Here is a 22,499-nt window from a genome sequence, read left to right on the forward strand (position 1 = left end):
TGTATGTCACTCCTTTCCAATCTAAAAAGTGTTTCCTTCTACTGTTAGTCTCTGTCTCTTGCTCATAAGCAAATTTATCTCCTAATGCCTCATTCTTTATTTTAGCCATTAATCTCCCATTGAGAACCTTACCAAATGCTTTTTGCAGATAAAAATATTCAGTATCTACTAGATTTCCCCTATCCACAAAGCCAACCAACATTGCTTAGAGGGAAAAATCAATCTTTTGTACCTGAATTTAAGTTTGCTGGTTTGACTCAAAGTATTTTTCTCGAACTTCTTCAGGTCTTTACAGGAAATAATAGAACCACAGTGCAAGAACCCCACTTCTCTTGTTATGGGTTGAACTGTGCCCCCTAAAAATATATGCTGAAGTTCCAAACCCCAGTACCTCAGAAAGTGACCTATTTGAAAATAGCATCATTGCAAACGCAATTACTTAAGTAAAGGTAAGGTCTTACTAAGTAAGGTGGGCCATTACATGGTGGATGTCCTTATAAGAAGAGAAGAGATGCAGAAATACACAGGGAGAAGATGACCATGTGATGATGGAAGCAGGGATTGGAGTGATGCCTCTATAAGCCAAGGAATGCCAAGTATTGGCAGCCAGCACCAGAAGCTTTCTAGCAGGAAAGGATTCTCCGCTGCAGATTTCAGAGGCAGCACGGCCCTGTGGACACCTTGATTTTGGACGTCTACCCTCCAGAACCATGAGAATAAATGTCTGTTGTTTTAAGCCACCGAGTTTGAGGTACTTTGTTATGGCAATCCTAGAAAACCAACGCCCTCCCTCTTTTCCCATTAATTCCATATTTGGGGGCCCTGTCTAGAAATCTACCCAGAAATTTCTCACACATGCACAACCTGTGTGTGTGCGTGCGTGTAAAATATTTTTCTCCTCTAGGATCAGACGCGACTCCAAAGGATCACATTTAATGTTTAGGTCCAAAGATTCACATAAAACGCTTCTTCTTCTAGGATCACACTTGACTCCAAAGCAGAAAGCACCCCAATGGTTGCTGAGTATCTAACACTGGCTCCATCAGGCTGTCGCCCAGCCTGTGCTTTGAACACCTCCTACCTCCTGACGTGGCCCATCCAAGTTCCAGAATATTTGGACTTTAACAAAACTCTGCTTTATACCAGGCCAAAATCCATCTTCCTATAACTTCTAAAAGATGGTCCCAGCCCTCCTACCTTGGAGTAATAGATAACAATCATGCTTTTTCATCATTTTTTGTGTATATATGTGTGTACAAGTATTTGAACACAATACCACAGCCCCAATGATCGTGCTTCTCCTAAATAAGGCGCCCCTATCTTTTGCATCACTCTTCATGGGAAGGTTTCAACTTCCCTCATCCCACGCTACAATACCACACGTTCCAATACCATTCCCGTCCTCTGCACCCTTTCACCTCATCCCTCTGCTCCTTCATTCTTACACTGTCCTCAGCCTTGTCCTCTCTCCTTCTCCTTCCTCAGGTGGACAAGAAAAAGGTCCACTTCCACTGTCACTCCCTAGCTGTTCCCTGGGCACCCCAGGGAGGGGAATCTGAAAACAAACAAAAACCTTAGTACAGAACTCAAGTAGCAGTTGATAAGCATGACCCTGTTCACGTGCCAAGTGTATCATCATGGAACCATCAGCAGCGCAGGTGGACACAAAATTACAGTGGAAGCTGCCTGAGGTCAGGGTCCTCTTGCAACTTTCCTTTCCATTTCAACGAGGATTTGCTGTGGGCCCATCATAGGCGGGGCTCTAGGCTTGCTTTCAACTTGCTCTTTCATGTGTACTTCATGTCCACCACCCCCTAGAGTTTTTCTCCAAACGGTCTATTGTCTTATTTTTCTTGTCCTCAATAGAAAAGTACAGCTCAATATATAAATCTCATTCAGTGACTCCAGAAAGACATCTGTGCCTCCAAAGGTTAAACACAGCTTAAACGTATCTTACATGATTCAGATCAACTGCAGGGTGGAGAGCAGAACTGCACGATAACTAAAGCATGGAATTTGGAGTCCAGAGTCCTCCAGAATCCTGCCACGTCCTAAATGCGTGGCCCTGGTCTCGTCACTTAACTTCCGAGCTTCAGGTCTCCAGCCACTCAACACTGATAAGGTACCTCCCCTACTTCCCTCTTAAAACAACCGCAAAAAGAACTCAGTAAACTACTAACTTCACATGATTTGCTAACCTTTATTCACGAAATCATTCAACAAATATGTTTATCAAGTATCTACCTGGTACAAAGTACTGAGGGACCCATTCGAGGATTCCAATTTCCCAGCATTTAAGAGTTTGCTAAAAGATCAGTAACTACCTGGCACAGACGTTAAAGAGTAAGTAACAAAAGTTAACGTGTTAGGAATTAAAGACAAATGAATAACAGAATCTCAGAGACATGAGCAACTACCTATAGGTCTCACCTCTATGTCGTATACCAGAATTTCATTAAGAAAAATCCCTTATTCTTTTGCTGAGAAAATACAAATTTCTTTAAAAAAATGAATTTTATGCATGTTGTTTACAAAGGTATCTATTGATGTCCTTGTACCTGATAACCTAACCCATCAATGAGCATTTTCTAGGCACTTGTTACGTGTGAGCCTTTGTGCCGGGAACTTCTCTAGGCAAAGCCAGGTCTGTAGAAGGCAGTCATGTGCTTTGGGAATAAGGTGGGTTACATTTAAAAAAAATTTCACACAGTAAAATTTTACACAGGCTAGTATACAACACACAAAAAACTAAGCTTTCAAGCTTTCCCTTTTTTTTTTTCCCTCCAGAAGCCCAGCCGTGAAGAGCCACAGAAAATGCTTTATGCTTAAATGTATAGACTTAACCTTTTATAAAAATGACATGCATAGACCAAAATGCACCATCAGTAGTTCCTGTACTGCTGGGAGGCCAGAAAACATGATAACTCCTCTCTTCTGCAGTTTTTTACTTTGCACTCAAGAAAGGATGGGGAGGGCGTGGGTGAGTGAAGGTAAACTTTCTGATATTTTTGCTTGGGGCCTTGAATTTAAATTGACTCCTTGAATGAGATGGCAAGTTAATTAGTTTTTACCCTGTAAGTGGTTTAATTTTCAGGGCTAGTTTAAGGAACTGTAAATAAATTTACACTTTAAATTCTTTACCTCTTAACCTAATGCACATCTATATTCTTATGCTTTCCCCTGTGATAAACTTTCAACTGAAGCATACTTTTTCATAAATTAAATGCTTTCCTATGAAAGGCAAGATCTTACTTAAAAAACAAAAACAAACAAACAAAAAAAAACAGGCTGGAACACCCCAGGGGTCTGTATGTGCCATCTGGATCAATACTCCTCGAGAATACAAAGATTTGCAGCCTAAGATGAAGGACTCAGTGTGACTTCTGACAATCTTTAGAAAAATAAATCTACACGGTCTTTTATTCTACTATTTGGTTCATATTTTTAAATTTTTTAAATGTTTTTAAAAAAATCTTAGATGTTAATTTGCTATTAATCATAGCATTTTTTAGGAGTTTGGTTTCCTTTAGTCATAGCAAGTTTCCCACTATTTTCCCCCTTTATTTTATTTACTTAATGGCTTCCCTCCTATTTTTGTCTATTTCTTTGCTTCATCTCATTGTTTCTGTATTACTTTGATCTTATTGGGTTGAATTTCGAGTATTCCCTCCCCTGGTTCCTACTTTTTTCATTTTTCATTTCCTATATGTTACAAAATCCCAGCCAAGTTCAAAACTCATTTTGCATTCCCTTCAAGGTCTGCTTTTCTCAAGCCCATATTTTTATGTTAGTACTCTTCCCACAGATCTTCATCAGCAATTCAAACCTGATGACATTATGATTGCATCTTTAGTGCTTTTCTACTCCAACCTTATTTATCATGCCTGCATTATGTCCAAAGATAAGGTCTAGCATAACTTCAGAGCAGAGCTTGTTAGCTGTTGCATGTGTGCAAACAGTCCAGGCTACTGAAAGATAAAGCCACTTTTCTACATTCCGGCCTTATTCTTAATGTGTGCATTTGCTGGGCTGAAATCCCTTAGCAGGTCAGCTTTTTGACTTCTCTTTTCTATAAGCATGTTTCCCTTTCTATCTTACTTCCTATCACCTTGTTCTTGGCTTGTTTGATGAAAAAAATATGGCTCTCGTTTCTCTTCCCTGATTATTTTCCCTTCAAACCGTATTCCCACCTCACCTTCTCCTTTATTTATATTTCTCTCACCACATTTCCACTAATGTAAAAGTAAGATCCATTTTCAATGACCAAAAAGCCAAGGCAAAAAGTTCTCCTTGGTCTTTTCCTTGCTTCTAGAACTTTCTGAGAATCCTACAAAACTTTTATACATCATACCACTGCTTGGATTGCCTAAGCCATACTTTGTATATATAATCTCCTTGTCAAAGGTATACATTTTCTATCTTTTTTTCAATTAAAATAAAAACTCTCAAAATAACATGTCCAAACTTTACAAGGTGGTGGCACATCTGGGAAGATGAATCTAGACCTAATCTAATCTAATTTCACTTTGCCTATTTTCACTCTTCCTTACCTCTGTCTGTCTTTCTCACTGACTCATTGGTGTATTCCAAAATATTTCCTTAGGCTCTCCTAGATGTCAGGCAGGGTAGCAATCAAAGGGGAATACAGATAAGTAAGATAATTCTTGGCCTCAAGGAGGTTCATAGTTTTATAAAAAAAACTAAGAGGTAAAACAACTGATGGTGATACTAGATGACAAATGCTACTGGTATTTATATACCAGTATTAATTCTCCTGGTATTATATACCTAAGAGAAGGACAGTATGAACAATTAATTCTGCCTTTAAAGGATAATAGAGAGATTTGACAGAGTAGGAAAAGTTCACTTAAATCTTTAAAAACAGCTAACAGGAGGGGAGAAGGCTATAACAGATACAGAAAATGATATAACAAAGACAGAAATACCTGGGATGTTACAAATAGCAAAAATGACCGTACAGAATAGCAGCAAAGATAGCCTTTTAACTGATGTTCTTATTTTACCATAGGAGAGTACCTACCTCGTAGAGTTGTTGTGAAGGTTAAATGTAAATATATATGAAGCCCTTAAAATAGTACCTGTCACACGGTAAATGCTCAAGAAATGTTACCTATTATTACCGTTGTATTATACATTATACCACATATATTTCATCTATGCAAAATGTTTTATTGACTTATTTTTTTCTGGTTCCTGGCTCGGTTCTGGATCATTGTGGCTGCTGAATAAGTGACCGTATACATGTCTGAAGAGCTGAGGTGGCTGCTACCGCTTCCACTGTAAAAGAATCAGGAGCAATGACAACCATGGCTAAGAACTGTGCCGTAAGAAAAAGAAACTGGGCCACGTCTAATTGCGATTCTCAACGAATCAGATATTCTTTGCACCTTTCTTTTTTAAGACAGAGTCAAAAGCCAGCAAAAGAAGTTCATATGTAAGACTCAATGAACAATCCTACGAATACAAGAAGCTTTGGGATCAGTACACAGTGTAATCCAGCTCAATAGCTTTCACCTCCTACACTTACACCACAGGTCACATACATTACTTCATCTGAAGTTATAATCAGATTAATTTATTTGTTCAAGGTCACAAATTCTGCAAGATAGAGCAAGAGTCCAGGTCTTCTAACTCCTATGAACATGGCTCCTTCCCCTAAAACATTCTGAGAGATTCCTAAACAAGAATAAACCAAAAGGAGGCTACGAATCACTTATTTGAGCAAAAATATAAACACACCCTGGCTAAGATTTTACTGACAATGATGTATGATACTAGACTAACGTAGTTATGTATTTCCACCTTGCTCTCTTTAGAGAACTGTGTTTGAGAGAATAATCGAAATGGCTATCAAAGTTGTAAGATAAAAATTATTATGAATGTAAATGACAAACCCCTTTCCTTTTGAGATTTATGATGCTAAATTAATGGGAAAACAAAAGCCATGAAGAATTCCAGACATGTGAGAAGAAATGTTACCAGACTTGCCCTCCTGCTATAAATAACTATATAACTGAGCAAAATACATAAGGCAACTATTTTTAGGCATTGGGAAATAGGCAGCTCAAGATACAGACCTTAAGATAATTAAGATATACAAATAAGCAGACAAGGACTTTAATCAGCTGTTACAGATATGTTCAAGGATTTTAAAGAAAGAATGATCTCAATGAGTGAAAAAATGGGAAACAGCAGAAAAATTAGAATTCTAAAAAAGAATAAATGGATTCTAAAACTAAAAATGTTCAGGAGCATAAATTTCAATGGATGGGCATAAAAGTAAATTTTAGGTGGAAAGTAAGGGTCAATGAACTTGAAGAAAGATCCACGTATATTAGCCACACAGAAAAACAGAGGCGGGGGAGAAAGATTAAAATTAAAATGAATAGGCGCCAGTAAGCTGTGAGACAATATCTAACACTCAGGTGCTTGGGTCCTAGAAGGAAAGAGAGTGGGGCAGAGAAGTCCTAAAACAACAACCTACAAATCCAAGAAGCTCAGCAAACTACAAGCAGGATGAATACAAAGAAACCCACACTTAGGCACCTCACAGTCAAATTAGTGAAAAACAAAGATAAAGAGAAAATACTGACTGGGTAGTTGATAAAACATTACTTATAAGAAAACAAGAAGAAATAGAATTCCAAGAAATGGAATGATATGGTTAAGCACTGAAATAAAAATAAAACTGTAACCTGAAACTCTATATTCAGCAAACCACCCTTGAAAAATGGGAGTGAAATAAAGACATTTTCCAATGAACAAAATCTGAGAGAATTAATCACCAGCAGACTACAGGAAGGATAAAAGATGGAAATGACATGTAGAAGACTAGTTTTACTTAGTTTTTTTCCTTTTAATTTCCTTAAAAGACAAATGACTGTCAAAACAAAAATCACATCATTTTGAGGAATAGTTTATAAATAGTTGGAAGAAGAAGTACATTAAAATAATTCAAAGGACTAATGAGGGTGCAAATGGAACTGCTGTAAGGTTTTTACATTTGTGCCATTTGAAGTGTAAAGTGGAATACAGGCATACCTTATTTTATCGTGCTTTGCTTTACTGCGCTTTGCATTATTACACTTTACAGATATTGCATTTTCTACAAATTGAAGGTGTGTGGCAACCCTGCAACAAGCAAGTCTGTTGGCACCATTTTTCCAACAGCAGTTGCTCACTCTGTGTCTCTGTGCCACATTTTGGTAATTCTTGAAATATTTCAAAAATTTTCATTACTATTATATTTGTTACAGTGATCTGTGATCAGAAATCTTTGATGTTACTACTGCAAAAAAACATTACAACTCTTTGAAGGCACAAATGATGGTTAGCATTTTTTGCAATAAAGTATTTTTTAACTAAGGTATGTATATATTTTTTTGACATAATGCTATAGTACACTTAATAGATTATAGTACAGTGTAAACATAACTTTTATATGAACTGGGAAACCAAAAAATTCATGTGATTTGCTTTATTGCAATATTCTCTTCATTGCAGTGGTCTGGACCCAAACTTGCACTATCTCTATGGTACATGTGTAATGTTAATTCTAAGTAGACTGTGATAAGTTAAGAATGCATACTGTAATTTGCTAGAGCAACTACTAGAAAAATACAAAGAGGTTGTAGATAAAAAGCCAATAGAAAAAATAAAAATGAAGTGCTGTATCTGATGAACCCAAAAGGTGGCAGGAAAAGAGGAACAAAAATAGATCAGAACAAGGAGGAAGCAAATGGCAAGATGATACAGTTAAATCCTATCATATCAATAATTATGTGAAGTGTATATGGACAAAACATTTAAATTAAAAAGCAGAGAATACCACAATGAATTTTTAAAAAATCTGTCTCTAAGGGATAACTTTAAATATATAAACACAGATGGGTTGAAAATAAAAGGATGGGAAAAAGATATACCATGCAAATGGTAAGCACAAGAAAGCCGGTGTGGCTAGAGTAATATTAGACAAAGTGGGGGCTTCCCTGGTGGCGCAGTGGTTGAGAGTCTGCCTGCCGATGCAGGGGACACGGGTTCGTGCCCCGGTCCAGGAAGATCCCACATGCTGCAGAGCGGCTGGGCCCGTGAGCTATGGCCGCTGAGCATGTGCGTCTGGAGCCTGTGCTCCGCAACAGGAGAGGCCACAGCAGTGAGAGGCCCGCGTACCGCAAAAAAAAAAAAAATTAGACAAAGTGAACATTCAGACAAAGGTCTAGTACCAGAGATAACAAGGGACATGTCATAATGATGAATATGCTAATTCAACAGGTAAACATACCAATCCTAAAAGTGTCTATACTTAACAACAGAGCTCCAGAGCTCCATAATAAAGTTAGAAAAAGCTGACAAAACTAAAAGGATAAGTATGCAGATCCACAATCATATCTGGAGATGTTAACAGCCCTCTCAGCAATTAATAGAAAAAGGACGCCAAAGTGAAACCAAGCAAATCAGATCTAAAAAGTGTGATCAACCAACTTGAACTCTTTGAAAAGACTAATAAAACTGGCAGACCCCTAGCGAGACTATTTTCTACCAAAATGAAACAAAGAACAGTAACAACAGAAAACAAAAATGACCAATATCGGGAATAAAAAAGGAGACATAACCATAGACCCTACAGACATCAGACTAACAAGAGAATATTACAAACACTTCAGACCAATAAATTTAGCAACTCATATATGTGTACAATGAAAAGCCACTAAGCAAACTCCTTATACATAGAACAACGTGACAGATCTCACAGCTATTACCTCGGGGGTGGGGGAGGGGGAACAAGCACAAAAGAATACATACTATATAAGTATGATGTTCTAAAACTGGCAAGCTAATCTATAGTGATAAAATCAGGTCAGTTATTGCACCTGGAGCGGAAGGTAGAAAGAGTGGAACTGACTGCAAAAGGGAACAAAGGATATTCTGGTATGATGGAATATACAAATTGTCAAAACTCATCATATCATACACTTGAACTTTATTGAATGTAAATTTACCTCAGTGAAGTTGATTTTGAAGAAAACAAAAACAGTTTTAAAAAATACTACAGAAATAGGATGAAACATGAGTTTAGTCCATAAATTTTTTTAATTTAAAAAATCTTTCAAAACATACTTCGTTTATGTTATGTAACTTCTTAACAAAATAGGAAGCATAAACTGTGGGCCAGGAAGTGCATGATACTTCACAAAGATGTGCCTTTAATTCATGATAAGACCTAGCACAGTGCCTTGGGAGACAGCTGGGTTACAACTGAAAAAGCAATACACCTGAAGCCAGAAGACCTGGGTTCAAATAATGACTTATGTGATCAATTAGCTGTGAACCTTAGGCAAGTCTCTCCATCTTAAGTTTCTTCATCAACTACAGGGCTGGTGTGAAGGTGAAGAAATATTATTATAACGTATCTAGTAAAACACCTCACAGACAAAGTTGTATTACTCACAGTAATAGACGCTGATTAGATGAAGAAACGAAGGAGATAAACAATGACATGGACATGGATACAAGCCAACAGGAGCAGGGGAGAGCGTGTTTCTAGTCACATTTCTGTTTGTGGCTGTGATGGGTGGGATGGAGGATGGAACAGAAGTGTCCAAGCACGAGGACCTAATACCATGTTCCTATCCTATGCAGTGGGTGCAGGGAGTAGGACAGGGTTGGCTGCCGGCCCAGAATGAATATACTTTCACTGCGACCTGGATCCCGGCATTCTGGGCTAACTCCCTTGTCCTGGTGAGGAGCGTGAAAAGGGAGGCTACTTGTCTACCTAAGACTCCAATGGGCTTTGCCCAGGTTCCTTCTATTACTGGGGGCCTCTGAAATGCCAACATAACTGATGACCCACTCTTTAAAGTGATCCACTCTTCCCTATCCTTGGGTTTTCAGAGATTCCGCTCTAAATAAAACAAGCAGAGCAGAGATCTTTTGGATACAGCAGCAGTGAACAGAGTAACAGCTTCATTAATGCCTAGTTGGCTGATAGAGTTCCAGGGAACGGTGCTTCGTCTGAGTCTTCAAAAAGTGCACGAGTAGAAAAATCTAGAGGGTGACCACAACAAAGGCCCAGATTTAAGACCTGAGAAGTCACGTATCTTCCAAACATGGAGCCACTAGTAGGGCACCTAAAAATCCAATACTGAGTCACAGGATAGTATCTGATAGAGGTTTTAACAGATCACTATGAGGGCATGCAGAGGGGATAATAAACCAAGTGGTGGGGGAGGAAGCAGTATTGGGGAAATATCCTCGAGAAGAGTGACAACTACGCTGAATCTAAAGATGTTCAAGAGCTATTTGGGCAAAAGGCATTCCAGGCAGGGATACCGCAGGTACAAAGACTCCAAAGGATCGGACGGTGCCATGTGCAGAGCACAGCGGGTAATTCCAGAGAGCTGGAGCATATGGTATGCAGGGAAAAGGAGGCGATGGCAGAGGCACAGGCAGGGTCTGGAGAAAGACCCTTTCTATTTTTATTTTTTTGGCCGTGCCACACAGCTTGCAGGATCTTAGTTCCCCAATCAGGGATCGAACCTGGGTCCCTTGCAGTGGAAGTGTGGAGTCCTAACCACTGGACCACCAGGGAATTCCCTGGGAAGGTCCTTTTTTAAAGTCGGGCTGAAGGAATTTATATTGTATCTTGAAAATGAAGGGGAGCCACTGAAGGATTTTCAGCAAGCAGTACCATAACCAAACTGGCATTTTAAAGAGATCATTCTGGCAGCAGTGTGGAGAACAGATTGAAAGGGACAGAAGTAGAGACAGGGAAAACGAGTTAGGAGACCGGAAGTGATCCGTGTGGGGAGGGACAGTGGTCTAAGAGAGCAGCACACAGAACGGAGCGAGGACATATTAGATACGGTAAAAAAGTAGAACTCCCGAGAATCGTTCACTGATTCACATGAAGGTGAGAAAAGGCAATCCAGCAGGACTCCCAAGTTTCAGGCTTGGGCATATGACTGGCTAGACATGCTGTTGGTAAAGATAAAGAATAAGTCAAGCTACATTTCAAAATATAAAAAACAAGGACACTGCCCTAAATTTAAGAAGAAAAAATTAACACAAAGCACAGGCTGCCTTAGACAGTATGGAGATGGATCTCTGAGAAAAATCAAACCCTAAATTCACAGAGGGGAAGAAGTCAGTTAAGGAAATTTCTGTCTAACATATGTTGATGAATGAATAATCAAAGAATAACACAGAAGGCAATTCACTAACAAGAGAGCCATCTACTGCCTTACAAGGATAGTGCAATGATAAAATGCCACTAAAAAACGTGGAAGAAAGCCAAGTTTGCGAACACTTCCCACTGCACACGTATTCATAAAGTATCTGACGCCCCACCAACACAAACTCCAAGTGGTCAGCACTTGCAGCTAACAGCCAAATGCTCTGACTCACTTATTCCTTCTAAAAACATCAATGCAGTATATACCATCATTTCAATATAAAACCTGGCTTACCTGCCATCATGGCTATCATACTGGCTTTATAGACGTTCGTAAGAGATCCAAGTTCTCCTGTTGCTAAGATGGTTTTGAGACGAGCCTCCCCACAGGCCTTGCGAAACTGACGAATCTCATCATACAGGGCTGGGGAAGGAAATAATTGAGGCAGTTACAAAGCAGGCAAGTGATAACGTAACCTGGCAGCCGTTCAGAGCTGGTAGAACCCATCTCAGACTTAGGAAACATAAACCATTTGTCACTTTCTAAAAATCACCCCAATTTAATATCACCTCAAGCATTCTGTTGCAGTTCACATCCTGTTACAAGGAATGCTTAGTTTGCTATCCTGAAACTCTTTCTATGCCCTGGCCCAAGGTCCTGAGCCATGGAACTTTTAAAATATCATTATAATGACATGGAAATTACAAATAGTTTTTACTGCTTCCATATGATGGTTACTTACAATAAAAAAGAAATCCATCTACCAGATACACAGGGGTATGCTACTTTGCAAACTGAAGAAAAAAATCCTCAGGTCCTTATTAATTCTCACATTCACACAAAATAAGTTCTCTTGTTGGAATATAAAGCAGGCCTTTCCTGAGAGCTCTGCTAATGGTAATAAAGACATAAGAGCTTGCCCCACTATCTGCCAGGGTATGTGTCTATATATCGGACTAAAAAGTGTTGAGCCAGGGAGTGATGGATATATGTACACAAATCCAGCTGTAGAGGAATTCAGAGATGCAGCTTTGAATCTATTAACCTCTGACCCCAATAGCACATTTGGCTTTCTAGAACTCCATATAGGACTCTGAAAGCAGCTGGATTTAAAAAAAAAAAAAATTAGTCTCAAGTCAGCAAACTCAGTCAAACCATGAAAGTTATAATAAGATAAACAAAACTTGTCTTCTCAATCCTAGAAAACTTGAACTTAACCTGAACCTCGACAGTGAAAACTGAACACAAATAAAGGCAAGGATTCTATTACAAGATGCACAGTAAAGTCCAGTGTTCGTTGCCTCCAAGAGGTACCCACAGGCTTTTTAAGAAAGAATTGAATAGTTTCACAAATCCCTAATAATCAATAGTTTTGAGTATTAGAGACCATCTGAGATGCCACACCTCCCACCTTACCCTGTGCATTCCACATAAACTATGACAAAATCATCTTACCCACACATCCAATATGACAACATGTGAGAATGGTATAAACAGCCAAAGAATATGTGGCAATAACAATTTATATTCTCTGAACTCAGAGCATGAATCTTGGATGGAATGACATTTATTGAGTTACCAAATCTAAAAAGAGAAAGTTGTCCACTAAGAACTAATGACAAGGAAATCTCTTGATCTAAAAATTCAAGAAGGCTAGGGACTTCACTGGTGCTCAAATGGTAAGCCTCTGTGCTTCCACGGCAGGGGACAGGGGTTTGATACCTGGTCGGGGAACTAAGATCCCACATGCTGTGCTGTGTGGCCAAAAGAAAAAAAAAAAAATTCAAGGAAATCAAAAAATAACTAGAAACAAATGACAATGAAAACTCGGTGACCCAAAGCCTATGGGATGCACCAAAAGCAGTTCTAAGAGGGAACTTTATAGCTATAAAAGCCTACCTCAAGAAACAAGAAAAATCTCAAATAAACAATCTAAACTTACACCTAAAGGAACTAGAGAAAGAAGAAAACACAAAACCCAAAGTTAGCAGAAAGAAAGAAATCATACAGATGAGAGCAGAAAAAAATGAAATAGAAACAAAGAAAATAATAGCAAAGATCAATAAAACTAAAAGCTGGTTCTTTGAGAAGATAAACAAAATTGATAAACCATTAGCCAGGCTCATCAAGAAAAAGAGGGAGAGGACTCAAATTGATAAATTAGAAATGAAAAAGGAGAAGTTACAACAGACACCACAGAAATACAAAGCATCCTAAGAGACTACTACAAGCAACTCTATGCCAATAAAATGGACAACCTGGAAGAAATGGACAAATTCTTAGAAAGGCCTAACCTTCCAAGGCTGAACCAGGAAGAAATAGAAAATATGAACAGACCAATCACAAGCACTGAAATTGAAACTGTGATTAAAAATCTTCCAACAAACAAAAGTCCAGGACCAGATGGCTTCACAGGTGAATTCTATCAAACATTTAGAGAAGCGCTAACACGCATCCTTCTCAAACTCTTCCAAAAAACTGCAGAGGAAGGAACACTCCCAAACTCATTCTATGAGGCCACCATCACCCTGATACCAAAACCAGACAAAGATACTACAAAGAAAGAAAATTACAGAACAATATCAGTGATGAATATAGATGCAAAAATTCTCAACAAAATACTAGCAAACAGAATCCAACAACACATTAAAAGGATCATACACCATGATCAAGTGGGTTTTATCCCAGGAATGCAAGGATTCTTCAATATACACAAATCAATCAATGTGATACACCATATTAACAAATTGAAGAAGAAAAACCATATGATCATCTCAATAGATTCAGAGAAAGCTTTTGACAAAATTCAACAAATGAATCAACAGACAAAGGATTAATCTCCAAAATATATAAACAGCTCATGCAGCTCAATATTAAAAAAACAAACAACCCAATCCAAAAATGGGCAGAAGATCTAAATAGACACTTCTCCAAAGAAGACATACAGATGGCCAAGAAGCACATGAAAAGCTGCTCAACATCACTAATTATTAAAGAAATGATAATCAAAACTACAATGAGGTATCACCTCACACCAGTTAGAATGGGCTTCACCAGAAAATCTACAAACAACAAATTCTGGAGAGTGTATGGAGAAAAGGGAACCCTCTTGCACTGTTGGTGGGAATGTAAACTGATACAGCCACTATGGAGAACAGTATGGAGGTTCCTTAAGAAACTAAAAATAGAATTACCATATGATCCAGCAATCCCACTACTGGGCATATACCCAGAGAAAACCGTAATTCAAAAAGTCACATGCACCCCAATGTTCACTGCAGCACTATTTACAATAGCCAGGTCATGGAAGCAACCTAAATGCCCATCAACGGCCGAATGGATAAAGCAGAAGTAGCACATATATACAATGGAATATTACTCAGCCATAAAAAGGAACAAAATAGGGTCATTTGTTGAGACATGGATGGATCTAGAGACGGTCATACAGAGTGAAGTAAGTCAGAAAGAGAAAAACAAATATCGTATATTAATGCATATATGTGGAACCTAGAAAAATGGTACAGATGAACTGGTTTGCAGGGCAGAAATTGAGACACAGATGTAGAGAACAAACGTATGGACACCAAGGGGGGGAAGCGGAGGGGGGATGGGGGTGTGTGATGAATTGGGCGACTGGGATTGACATGTATACACTTGATATGTATAAAATTGATGACTAATAAGAACCTGCTGTACAAAAAAATAAATAAAATTAATTTTTTTTTAAAAAAGAAGAAGGCTAATGTGCAGTTAACTTATGATTTAATTAATGATTTTTCTTCCTAGTACAATGTTGCCATCAAAAGCAAGCTTAAGAGTGAAACCAATGTGGATTTAAAACCCAACTCCGTCACTTCCTGTGTGACCTCAGGCAAGTTATTTCTCTCAGCTCACTTCCATCCTTAAAGAGTCAATAACAATATTTACTTTATAGGGTTATATGAGGATTAAAAGAGAAGATATATATACAGTGCTTCACACATTGCCTGTCTTACTGTAAGCACTCAAAAAGTTTAATCATCAAGCTCAGAATTCTAGTAAAACGAGTTTTCACTAAGTGTTGTGTGATAAAAGTCAAATCGTGCTGCATGGCCTGACCCAGCCAACTCTTTGTACTGCACCGAAATTTTGCTATACGGATTAGTGCTTACAACCAGTGAGCCATCAGATAAGGCTTGAAAATATTTTATCACAGCATTTGTTAAAGTGAACTTTGGCCTGTATAGCAAAATTCTTAAAACATTGATCCTGAGCATGTTTATGAACAAAATTACCACCAGCCTTTTTCTGAAACATATTACCTTTTGACCCAGTGAATTTCTTCACCTACAGTTAAAATTAACCAGAAAAAACAGATGTATTTTATGACTCAATTATCAGCCACCTGGAGTTTACGCTTTTTTTTAATCCATGATCCAAACAGAATGAACCAAAAATGGTCACTTCAAGCTTAACTGGATTTAACAAATATGGAACTAGTGTCTTCTGATTCTTTAACTGCCAACTCCTCAAATCATTTTACTGACCTATTTCACCACATAACAGGATCAAGGTTTTCTGAGCAAATAACTTAAACCTTTAAAGATCAACATTGGGAAAGTTGTTATTTGTTTCTGTTACCATTCTGCCCAGAGTATACCAGGACAATTACATCAAGAAGCACACACCAGGTCTAGCCTTTTTAAAGCATTGCTGGGCTCCATCAAATGAATGCTTCTCCTTGGTCCTTTGAATCTTACTGAGTGATGCAAAGATGAAGAACAGTTAGGGGTTTTCATCAGTACTGCAGCAACAGCAATGGCAGCCGATCCAAGAGTCCAGTGGCCACCAGCCAGCAGCACGGTACCCGTGCTGGCCGGTGGAAGCAACACCGGCAGTGGCCCTGTAAGCAGACTCTTCCTGTGGCACAGCTGGCTTATTCTCAGCTCCCCACTCTTTCATGGTCCTGCTTGTTTTCTAAGCCTGGTTCTCCAGGCTTCCCACTGATTCAGTGAGCTACTCTACATCCTCCTAATGAATCCCTTTTCAGCTTAATCAGAATTGTTTTCATTAGTTTTTAACCCACGACTCCAGTATAACACATACAGAAGACTGGGGAAGTATGGTGTAGTGGGCAACAGTGTGGGTGCTCCGACGGCCTGGATTCAGATCCTAGTTCTAAACTAATGTGTTGTTTGATCTGCACAAAATTACTTAACCGTTGCCTTGGTTTTCTCATCTATAAAATGGGGATAATAGAGGTTCACATATTTTGTGGAGTTATTTCGAGCATTAAATAGGTTACTACACATTAAAAGTTCTAAGGACAGTATCCAGCACCTAGTTAACAATCAGGGAACGTCAGTCACTTGTTCTCCTGCTGCTGGTAGTGGCGGTGATGCTGTTACAGTTTCTGCTGAGTGCTTATCACGTTCAGAGCACAAAGGGACTGACAAAAGCAGAGGACACCATGATCTACGTTTCCTAAGGAACATAAGATCGACCGCTTTGGGGCACTAGAGCAGAAGTCTAGTTTACTATATCACAAACTTCTTTTAGCTTTGTTTAACTCAGAGCCGCCCGTGCTCCTTTGGATAGCAGAGACTGCTGGTATAAGACAGTTCTGGCTACTTGCTAGTCATGTAAACTTGTAGGAATTACAATTTTCCAAGCCTAAATTACTTAGGGGGCTTCAGTTTGCTCAGATATTTTGGGGAAGAGTAAATAGAATACATGCAGCTAGAAGAGTACCAGGCGTTTGCTAAGCATTTAATTATTCCACTAGTTTTCTATATTTTTCCTTATGTAGCTTCTGAAATCCAAAAATTACTTTAAAAAACAAATCAAAGCAAGTACTGTCCTAATACTTATAAAAATATACTTAGAATTTACAGATCTTACCTACAAAAAAAATAAATAAATAAACCATTTCACTCCAACACAAACCATGGAAGCCACAAGAAGCACAGGTAGCTTTGAACACCTGGCATTGCAGTAACAGTCACCCTGGAAACTAGATAAATGCCATATGCAAATCAAAGCAACTTGATGGCTTAAATGTAACCTTGTCAACCTCAAATCATAATCAAATCAACTTTCACTTTCCTTTCAATATGAATAAGCAAAACAATGAAAAACCTAATGGGTGGGTTTCCTCCTCATTTGCAGGAAAGGACAGCAGCAGGATGTACGTTTATATAATTGCTACAGGACTATATATGTGGAGGAAATTACAAGTGAAGTAATAAGTCCAAGAGATCCTCCTTCCAAAAAATTCCTCATTAGGAATCATCACCCAAAAGAATTAAAAATCCTCCAAGTTTTCAAAGCATCTTCCTTCAAAAATTCTCAAAGTGTTGTTTACACATTGAGGGACGCTCTTACCAGTGAGGGTTGGGAATTCTGGAAAACTTGGTAAGCACAGCCAGCCTGAGTACGCAGTACTGGGCCAGGGAGACAGCCTGCAGGGTCGAGAGACTGTTACATACAAGGGAATTGAGCAAATAAGTAACTATACTGATGAAAATGGGAGGAAAATTTCTCACTGACAAGAAAAAGAGGCATAAATATAGAAAAGGAGAGGGCAAGAATAACCATGTGCTGTTGGCTTGTAATGGAAGTTATCCGTGCGAACTCATGTTTCTAAGACAGATAGATAGATAGACAGATGTATGCGTGTTTTATGTGTATTGTATACATTCACATATTTTGTAGAGCTTTCCACTGAGAAGGCCTAGAAGCAACAACCCTGTAGCAATGAGCACACCTGGCACCCAGATCTTGGTTTCTAAATACCAGTCTTTAATAAAAGGAAGCAGAGCTCCTTGGGAAAATGGCTGATTCCAAGCTTGGGGCAGAGAAAGCTGAAAGTAAGCCGGAAATCTCTTGTATAAGAATTACAAGGAAGGTCTTAGAGAAAAACGGAAACATGTCAAAAGGACAGAGGGGCCAGTCTGAAGCAGCTGCCACTCCCCATATCTGGGACAATTTGAGTACCAAAATAAATAGTGACAGTAATGGATTATAACCAACTGAGTAAAATAGGCATCCATGAGTTCTTACAGAGAAGAAGAAAGGGAGGGAGGAGAAGGTAATGCTAACTAGTAAGTACAGAAGAAATGATGGAATTAGAAAATCACCATTTGGCAACTATCGGAGTAATAACTGAAGAATTATCAATGAACACTAAAACAACTGAGTAAAAGTTAGATAAGGAACAGGATATTAACAAAGTCTCAAAATATCTCCATTCATAATGGATGTTAATTACCTATTAAAATACAAAATACTTATTAATTTTACAACGGAGAAACTTGGCAGAAACCGTATTAGCCAAGTAAAAAAAGTAACATCATCAGTAATGGGACAAATCAACATGTTGGGACTCCTGAAATAATGCACTGAGAAGAACAGAGCAAAAGTTCAGTGTTATTCCTATCAAAAATACCTAACTTGAATCTAATCATGAGGAAACATGCAACACACCCGAACTGAGGTACACTTTACAAAATAATAGACCTCTATTCTTCAAACACAAGGAAAGATTGAGGACTATTCCAGATTGAAGAAGCCCAAAGAGACATGTAACAATTGAATTTGGACCTAATTAAAACATTACTAGGATAATCTGCAAAACCTGAACGAAGTCTGTGGATTTAATGGTAGTATGATAGTGCTAATTTCCGGACTTTGATGGTGCACTGCGGCTTCATATAAGAGCGTCCCTGTTTTTAGGAAATACACACTGAAGTATTTAATAGTAATGGATCAAGAGCTCTGCAACTTAATCTCAAATAATTCGAAGAAAAATTATATCTAAATCTCTATCTATCTATCTATCTATTGATATCTATCTGCCTACACACAGAGAGAGGGAGGGAAGGCAAAAAGATAGACGGGATAGAATTTTATAATTGGGGAATCTGAGTGAAGAGTAAACAGGAGTTTTGTGTACTATTTCTGTAACTTTTCTGTAAGTTTTAAATTATTCAAAAACGAAAGTTAAAAAGTTACAACAAATGCTGTTGTAATTTATTTAGCATCCAGGTATTTTTCTCATGGGAGGGCTTTTGAAACTATCAACCATTCTACTGTTTTGTAAAGAAAAAAATGCGTGATTATATGTGGCACATATTATTGTATAACCTGCTTTTTTTCCCTTTGATATATCATAGACATCTTTCCAAATTAATAAATACAGGTCTGTAGCACAATTTTTAATGGCTGTACAATCTTCCATCGCATGGTCGTAAATAATGTATTCAATCATCTTTCTATTATTGGATATTTAAGGTTTCAGGTTTTTTGCTCTTATAAACAATACTTCAGCAAACACCCTTACAGTTAAGTCTTTGCATACATCATGACATATTCCTTAGAGATGTATTAATTTTTCTGCTCACATACTCATAGTACATATTCATTGTTAAAAATTCAAACATTACAGAAACAGAAAATTCTCCACTTAAAAAAAAAAAGAAAGAACAATTCTTTCACGTACCAAAAAAATAATAATTTGGAAGGCTATTATAAAAGATGACTGACAAATGAAAATGGAATTCAAATACCACGACTGCACATTAGTCAGAATAATGCAAAATTTAACAAAACACACACAGCAGAGAAGTGGCTGGCATAGTGATGTCACATTAAAAAACCTGATAATAAATGTTTTGACTTGTAACGAGGTTTTTCAGGAGTAGTAAGAGTGGGTATACGAGAAACCCAGGATGGATTACATTGTAGATGCTTAATCAATACAACGGCACAACCAGCAGAGGTGTGGCCTCCTGTCTGTCCCGTCTCATCCCTCCTACTGGTGTTACACTGAGGAAGAGAAACGGAGGTCACAGCCTGACCTTCAGCTTGTCACTGCCAGTGGGAACAACAAGCGGGGCTGTGCTGGTGGAGTGGTCCCTGGTAGGACTCAGAGAACTCAGCCACTCTGGGAATGGCCTGTGTGCATGACGATGCGGATCCAAGGGGTGGAGGGGCTCACGCTGCATCAGTTTTAAACAGCATCCAAAACAGGGCGACCACTGGCTCTACCTTCTGCCTCCCCGTGTTAGCAGCAACTCTCATCTAAAGCATTCTACGTTTCTCTACCTAAAATTATCCTCTTTCTTTCCAGCTCCCACCTAAAAGGAAAACAGATTCCTAATTTTGTGGCTGCTGGCAACTTGTTAAGTTTTCTGGGAAAAGCACTGCTGCAGACATAGAAAACTATGTTAGTGAAGCTTTCATGTACAGGAATTATGAACTGAGTAAGAATCCAAGTGTTAAAAGCCACGAAGTAGATTTCCCTTTACATTTCATGCTATTCAAAGGCACTTAAAAAATAATTGTTAACGAACATATCTAAGCAATTATTTTTTGAGTACCGGAAAGATGTTCAACACTGCACATGAGTGGCCTGAAAATAACTCTTAAGATAATTATATGTACAGTCAAACACTTAATATAAAATTATACGCAACCTTTTAATCTAAAAAAGCCACAAAATGTTCAAGAACAGTTTTCATCCACTAAGGCAACTAATTAATCTTGTAAGACTAAAACAGAGATGAGCTAAAACACGAGGTAGTAAAGTAACCTGCAAGAGATAAAACACACACATTTTTGTCAACAGTATTTGAAGTTCTGAAGAATCATAGCATCAAAAAAAATAATAATAAAATAAAAGCATACAGCTACCGTAAGTATCTCCAGATTTCTTCTTTTATAAACAACCCTCAAAACAGAAAGCAGAGATTATGGGTTATGTGATTCCTCCCCAAAAAGTGTCTATAGATTTAGAGATTGCTTTTCTCGTAAGATACTATGATTAACAGCTCTCCAAAACAAAGAAAAATCCTAACTTCTTTTAAGAGATGTTCTTTCTACCACCCTTCTTTTGTAAAAATAAGCGAATAAGAAAAATAAATAGTTGCCCAGAGTCAAGATTTTCAAGATCTTCTTGCATGCAACACAATGATAGATACTGTGGCTTTGGCTGGAATATTTCATTCTCTCACCCTAAAGCTCCTGAGAGTCATGAGACACGTACTCCACAAACCAAATGTGGGAAAGCAAGTCAAAGCTGAAGAACTGAATGGGGTAAAAAAAAGTACGTGAGGCTCTGGATACAGAAGACGAACAGTATTTCCAGTTGTGATTCTGAACACACAATGCTGGAAAAATGTCACAGAAGTAGCCACCTCTGGAGTCATGTGTGCTAGTGCTCCAGTGTGGAATGGGTTTCCAAAAACTAGTAAAGCCAGTTCTAGGTCCTAATAAGCTCAAGGTCCTGGAAGATTCTTGAATCTGATAGCACTTCCATGTCACTGGTAATGTATTAGGTAAATATATGCAGCAGACAGAGAGAGGTCATAAAAAAGTGAAAAATGAACACCTTTGTATATTTACAGAACATGGAATGCATTTAATTTTCAAAACCTGCTCAATAAGGTTTATAAGATGATGAACCTCTTCTGGTGAATTCTTTCTTCAAAGAACTGTTTATGGAACGCAACTGAGGTGTCAACTTCAATATCATCATAAAAAATACCGTATTACAAGTCCTTATCATTGGAATAATATACACAGACAATGAAAACACCAAATATAAAATCACAGGCCGTGGTAGCTCTAAAAGACTGCAGAAGTCCTTACGTCTTATCCCCTCACTGGTAGCTTATTTAAATGGAGGCAGAGAGAAGTGTTTGCCCAAGGACTCAGTGTAAATTGGCAAAATTATAAATACTAAAACCCGTGTGAGTTCCTCCTCATTAACTCAATGCATGTGCCGTGTCGATACTTCCCTTGACAACATACTATCCTCATCAGGAGGAAGAGGGGGAAAGAGAAGAAACCGCAGTTGGCAAGGAGGGATTCATCTGGGCCAAGCAACAGGATAACCAATTTACGTACATTATCTAATTTAATCCCTATTATGACCCCATGAAGTAGATACCGCTATTCCTATTTTACACAGAAGGAACAGAAGGTACAGAGAAGTTAAGTAACTTGTCTAAGAGCAAATAGCTACTGACGATAGCACCAGGATTCCAACCAAGTTCTGCCTAATGCAAAGACCCTGCACAGACCAACTATTTCGGGTCTCCTAGAGTGACCCCCCTTCTTCCTCCACAATGTATCCCTTCTGGGTATGTTCTGGGTCTGTGACTCCAATGACAGTTGACCCATCTGGCCAGCTAGGTACCCCCTCTCTCTCCCGGTACAGCACAGGAGAGCTGCTCTCTTCATCTCAGAGCACAGTCTTCCCAGGGAGAGGAGAACCATCCGCCCAAGAGCACAGAAGTAGATGTCTTTCTGGCTAAACACACCATA

At 38.5% G+C, this 22,499-nt stretch overlaps 1 protein-coding gene across 1 annotated transcript in view; it reads right to left on the minus strand.

Annotated features, from left to right (window-relative positions):
* The window catches only part of DERA (deoxyribose-phosphate aldolase), a 112,460-nt gene that overhangs the window by 35,266 nt on the left and 54,695 nt on the right, over nucleotides 1–22,499 (minus strand). The window contains exon 6 of the mRNA XM_030841453.2: nucleotides 11,487–11,615. Coding sequence (XP_030697313.2) covers nucleotides 11,487–11,615 — 129 coding nt within the window. The remainder of the gene's footprint in view (nucleotides 1–11,486; nucleotides 11,616–22,499) is intronic.

This window comes from Globicephala melas, chromosome 10 (genome assembly GCF_963455315.2).
Source record: "Globicephala melas chromosome 10, mGloMel1.2, whole genome shotgun sequence".
NCBI lineage: Eukaryota > Metazoa > Chordata > Mammalia > Artiodactyla > Delphinidae > Globicephala > Globicephala melas.